Below are 6,000 nucleotides of genomic sequence, written 5' to 3' on the forward strand. Positions count from 1 at the left end.
AGTGGGGAAAGTTACATGAAGTAAATCTGGTTGCTTCTCAGCTTTCTCTGACTTAATGAGTCAGTTTCCTCTTGAATTTCTTCTTTCTTGCTTTCAGTGTATGTTTCTCATTCCTCTTGTCCTTTTAAAATTATGTTCCCCCTCTTAAAATTTTTTTTCTATAATTTTAGTAGGATTTGAGATGGGAGTGAAATTATACATGTATTTAATAATGGGCAGGTGGCCTTACTTTCTACTCACAGATAAATACTGTCTGGTGATATCTGCCTCTATGACTCTCTCAATCTACTAGCTTATCTGTATATTTTCCATGTTTATCTTTTTTTCCCAGATCTAGTTTTGGTGTTTTTTTCCCAAAAAAATAAACTTTATTGAGATAAAATTTTATTGTTTCAAATTTTATCTTCTCTTGCTTTTAATCAGGAATTGATATCTTGTGAACCTGTATCTCTTAGTAGTAGCATATATAGTGCTTGCCCCACAGTAAAGTCTTTATATTTTTAATCTTTTATTTGGACATTACCTTCACTTCTTGCTCAAAATTAGAGCAGCAGCAAATGTTGTTATCAACCATGGATGCTACTTGCTTACCTTGGTACTGTTTTGAAATGCTTGGAAGTATTCTTGATGGTCATAATTTTTGGAGTACACTGTTGGCACACAGTAAGCAGACACTGGAAGATGCTAAATCTCCCTCAATGCATGGGATGACTATGCACAGTAAATGGTTCTCTTCATTCAAAATGTCAGTAGTCAATCTTGAGAATCATTGATAGAAGTCATAAGGGAAACTTGGCTCTACCCTGAGGCTATTCCTTGCCCACAACCCTCTCAGATGGTATCTGTTTCCTTCCCCACCTCTCAAGCACTTGGGCTGGAAGTGTGGGGTAAATGTCCTTTTTGGTCCTTTTTGCTGTTTCCTGACCACTGCATTCTTCTCCTCCTAAAACTTAAAACAACAATAAACAAAAAGCCTCCACCCTGCTTTGAATTTCATGCTTACCCATTTTTGTTATAGAAGAAACATCTCACTCATATCAAAATAATTTCTATGTCGTTTTCACATGTAACAATCAATACTCATGACTAACAGTGTAATTATTAATGAAATATGATTTCTAATTTAATAAATATGCAGTATATATGCCACATGCCTTTTCCTCCAATTTATTGATTGACTTAAATGTGGATTTATTTCTGGGCAGTGAGTATAGGTGTTACTAACTTCCTGTTTAGCTATCAAAAGCCAATATTTTAAAAATGCCTTTTGCTGCCTCTATTAGTGCATCATTTTTAAGGGTTATTTGTTTAAATTGCAAGGGTAAGAATTACATTAACTGCATGTGATACCTATGTTATTACAATGTGATTAAATACAGTTGTATGCAAGATATATAGCTGTGTGTAAATATATACTTCATATCAAACTGCAATTTTAAAATGGATTACCTTGTAAAAGTGTGTCTGGTGTCGGAATATTGCGTACTCTGCATTCTTAAATTTGGTCTGTGATATTTATTTTAGTGTATTGTTTCCTTACATGTGTTTTTCATAAAGGAATGACTTTCAGTATTATCACCAATGTTTCTTTCTGGGTTTTAGGTTGTAGAAAATGCCCTTAAAGTGAACCCAATATTAGGTCCGCAAATGTTTCAACCGATTTTACCCTATGTTTTCAAGGGTATTATAGAAGGGGAGGTAAGATTTTTCTTTACGTTCCAGAGGTAGTATTAGACTATAGGATTCTAATTTTAATTACTCTATTAGATGCAGAAGGAAAACTTTTCTTGTCATTTGGATCATATTAAATTACGTTAAATTTTCAGGGCAGTTAGACGCCTTTGTCTTTTCCTGTTCCACACAGGGAAGCATAGATTTTCTTTGACATGACTCTTTCAAACATATGCATGTATGTTCACACAAAAGTCCTTTGAAGTACAGGAATGGTGAATGGCCTAATTCCAATGCTTGACTACTAAGAATATGAGGGGGACAGGATAGTGTTAATGCTGGTATAGACTGAATATGTTAAACCACTGGTTATTTTCTAAGAACAGCTCTCTTAAATAGATCCATAGACCTGTGTGTGTTATGAGTATTTAAAGTAATACAGTGTTGGGAGGCGGAGGTTGCAATGAGCGGAGATCATACCACTGCACTCCTGCCTGGGTGACAGAGTGAACTCCATCTCAAAAAAAAAAAAAAAAGTAATATATGAAATTGGTAAATATTGTTTCTTTCTCTTTATTGGACATATATATATATGTATAGATAGATGATGCATATAATTCATACATGTATTTAGTAAGTTAGAACTCAGGCAATATTGACAGTTCATTCTAAAGAGAAGTAATATGGAGGAGAATGTTATTTTATATCTGTGTTGCTTGTTACTGTGTCAGTGATTGTTTATACTTGTACTATAACACAATTTTACAAGTGTTGTATTTTAATTGTACAGAGGTATCCTGTAGTGATGTCCACGTATCTTGGAGTTATGGGTCGAGTTCTACTACAAAACACTAGTTTTTTTTCTTCACTACTTAATGAGATGGCCCATAAATTTAATCAGGAGGTAAGAATCAATGTACTTAAATTTAAGGAAGTCTTTATCTAAATATAAATTAGAAATAGTTTGATGAAATAATGAGTCTTTGTAAAAGTCGCTTTATAATATTTAGACCTTTACATTTTAAATCTTTATGCTATATCAGTAATTTGGGATAGAAAAAGGAATCTGTAAGTGGCAGTTGAAACTTACAAATTTTTGTCCTCGCTCAAAATAGGTGATTTTATTCTGCTTAGCCATAGAATATAATGTTCGTTTGTTTATAGCTGCTGTTTTTCTTCACTGATACAGAATCTGAAAATGGGTATTTTGCATGGAGTGATGTAACATCTTTGTATTATTTCTTTAGTTAACTTATTTTTAATGTCACAGATTGAGAGAATTTCTGTTCTGATTATTGTGGAAATGACCTTTTTAGCAAAGGTTTACTTTAAAAATTGTGGCTGATATCTATTACCAGAGTAAGTTTGGAATGGGTTTTTCAGTGAGGTGATTTAAGACTATATATATGATAATCCAAATAAGATTATGCTGTAAGTCATTAATCCGTTTATTAAGATTTATATGATATAGAAGATAGGGTATACTTGACCAGTATATCTACATTGGAGACAATTTTTAAAATCTTTTGGTTTATGGCTGAAAACAAATACAACTATTTCTAATATAAGGAAATCCAGAATAAGGAAGTACAAATTTTTAAATATATGTAGCTTTTCTAGAATTAGACTAATCAGAGATCCCCACCTTTGTTTTGATAAATAAATAGGGTATATTTTTTATTAGCTTATTAATTTTAATTGAAATGGGATAATATTTTTCAGTTCTTTTTTTTTTTTTTTTTTTTTTTTTAGTAGAGATGAGGTCTTGCTGTGTCGTCCAAGCTGTTCTCAAATTTCTGAGCTCAAGTGATCTTCCCACCTTGGTCACCCAAAGTGCTGAGATTACCGGATAACTAAAAATATTTAAGAACATAAGAGAGAAAATTAAAATGATCCAGAGGAAACATCAGAATGCCATTACTATGTATTCATTTTCTTGTTTCCATGAGGGGCCTGGTCATGTTTCCAACATTTCTTGAAATATGTGTCCTTCTTTCCTTGCATTAGTTCATGAAGATTCAATCTGAGGTCACAATGAGTAAATATTTAATCACCAAAGTTACAGATTAATCTCTTAAATTTTTTTAATTGACACATAATAGTTGTAGACATTTATGGAGTACATAGTGATATTTCTATACATACAGTGTATAGTGATCAAATCAGGGTAATTGACATATCTATTACCCCAAACACTTACTATTTCTCTATATTGGGAACATACAACAGCCTCCTCGTCACTATTTGAAACTATATATTACTGTTAACTGTAGTCATCTTGCAGTGCTATATAGAACACTAGAACTTATTTCTCCTATCTACCTGTGATTTTTTTTATCTTTTAACCAATCTCTCTCTCTCTCCCCACTTTCCCCTTACCTTTCCCAGTCTCTAGTAACCACTGTTCTACTGTCTACTTCTTTGAGGTCATCTTTTTTAGCTTCTACATGAGAAGTGAGAACATGCAGTATTTATCTTTCTGTTCCTGGCTTATTTCACTTAACATAATGCTCTCTAGCCTCACCCATGTTGCCACAAATGACAGGAATTCATTCTTTCTTGAGATCAAATAGTATTCGTGTGTGTGTGTGTGATATTTTCCGTATCCATTCATCTGTAGATAGGTGCCTAGGTTAATTCCATATCTTGGCTATTCTGAACAGTGCTGTAATAAAGATGAGGGAACAGGTGTCTTTTCAATACAATTCTTTTGGAGATATATATATCCAGTAGTGAGATTGCTGGATCATACAAGAGTTCAATTTGTAGTTTTTTGAGGAAACTCATGATGTTCTCCATAATGGCTATACTAGTTTACATTCCCACCAGTAGTGCCTGAGTTCCCTTTGCTCTACATCCTTTCTAGCATTTGTTATTTTTTGCCTTTTTCATAATAGCCATTCTAACTAGAGTGAGATGATATCTCATTGTGGTTGTGATTTGCACTTCCCTGATGACTATTGATGTTGATCCTTTTTTTGTTTTGTTTTTGAGACAGAGTCTCACTCTGTCACCTAGGCTAGAGTGCAGTGGCACGATCTCGGCTCACTGCAACCTCTGCCTCCCGGGTTCAAGCGATTCTCTTGCCTCAGCCTCCCAAGTAGGTGAGATTACAGACACCCACCACCCTGCCTGGCTATGGGGTTTCACCATGTTGGCCGGACTAGTATCGAACTCCTGACCTCAGGGGATCTGCCCGCCTTGGCTGCCCAAAGTGCTGGGATTACGGGCATGAGTCACTGCGCCTGGCCGATGTTGACCATTTTTTCATGTACCTGTTGACCATCTGTATTTCTTTGTTTGAGAGCTCTTTATTCAGATAATTGTTCTACTTTTAAAATGGATTATTATTTTTATTTAGCTGTTGGTTGAGTTCTTTGTGTATTTCGGAAAGTAATCCTTTGTTGGATGTATAATTTGCAACTATTTTCTCCCATTCTGTGAGATGTCCTTTTACTCCGTTGTTTGTTGCTTTTGCCATATGGAAGCTTTTTAGTTTGATAGAATCCCGTTTGTCTGTTTTTCTTTTTGTTGCCTATTTTTTTGAGGTTTTATTCATAAAATCTTTTCTCTGACCAGTGTCCTGATGTGTTTTCCCTGTTTTCTTCTAGTAATTTTATATTTGTGGGTCCCACATTTTAAGTCTTTAGTTCATTTAAAGTTGACTTATGTATATCACCAGAGATAGGGGTCTAGTTTAATTCTTCTGCATATGGATATCCAGTTTTTCTAGCACTGTGGTTGAAGTAACTGTTCTTTCTCCATGAATATTCATGCTACCTTTTCCTAAAATCAGTTGGCTGTGAATGTATGGATTTACTTCTGGGTTCTCTGTTCTGTTGGTCTGTGTGTGTTTTTATGCTGGTACCATGCTATTTTGGTTACTATATTTGTAGTATATATATTGTATTTGTTATACACACACACGCACACACACTTTTTTCACTTTTTTTTTTTTGGTGGGGGGGAGATGGAGTCTAGCTCTGTGGCCCAGGCTGGAGTGCAGTAGCAGAATCTTGGCTCACTGCAACCACCGCTTCCCAGGCTCAAGCAATTTTCCTGACTCAGCCTCCCCAGTAACTGGGCTTATAGGCACGTGCCACCATGTCTGGCTACTTTTTGTATTTTAGTAGAGACAAGGTTTCACCATTTTGGCCAGACTGATCTCGAACCCCTGACCTCAAGTGATCCACCCGCTCTGGACTCCCAAAGTGCTGGGATTACAGGACTGAGCCACTGCACCTGGCTTATGTAGTATATTTTGAAATATGGTGATGTGATGCCTCTAGTTTTGTTCTTTTTGCTCAGCATTGCTTTGGCTATTTGGGA

At 35.1% G+C, this 6,000-nt stretch overlaps 1 protein-coding gene across 3 annotated transcripts in view; it reads left to right on the forward strand.

Annotated features, from left to right (window-relative positions):
• The window catches only part of IPO11 (importin 11), a 262,132-nt gene that overhangs the window by 155,238 nt on the left and 100,894 nt on the right, over nucleotides 1-6,000 (forward strand). For all 3 annotated transcript variants that reach the window (XM_011992135.1, XM_011992136.1, XM_011992134.1), the window contains 2 exons: nucleotides 1,603-1,698; nucleotides 2,462-2,575. In XM_011992135.1, coding sequence (XP_011847525.1) covers nucleotides 1,603-1,698; nucleotides 2,462-2,575 — 210 coding nt within the window. The remainder of the gene's footprint in view (nucleotides 1-1,602; nucleotides 1,699-2,461; nucleotides 2,576-6,000) is intronic.

Source organism: Mandrillus leucophaeus, unplaced genomic scaffold (genome assembly GCF_000951045.1).
Source record: "Mandrillus leucophaeus isolate KB7577 unplaced genomic scaffold, Mleu.le_1.0 Scaffold403, whole genome shotgun sequence".
In the NCBI taxonomy this organism is placed as follows: Eukaryota; Metazoa; Chordata; class Mammalia; order Primates; family Cercopithecidae; genus Mandrillus; species Mandrillus leucophaeus.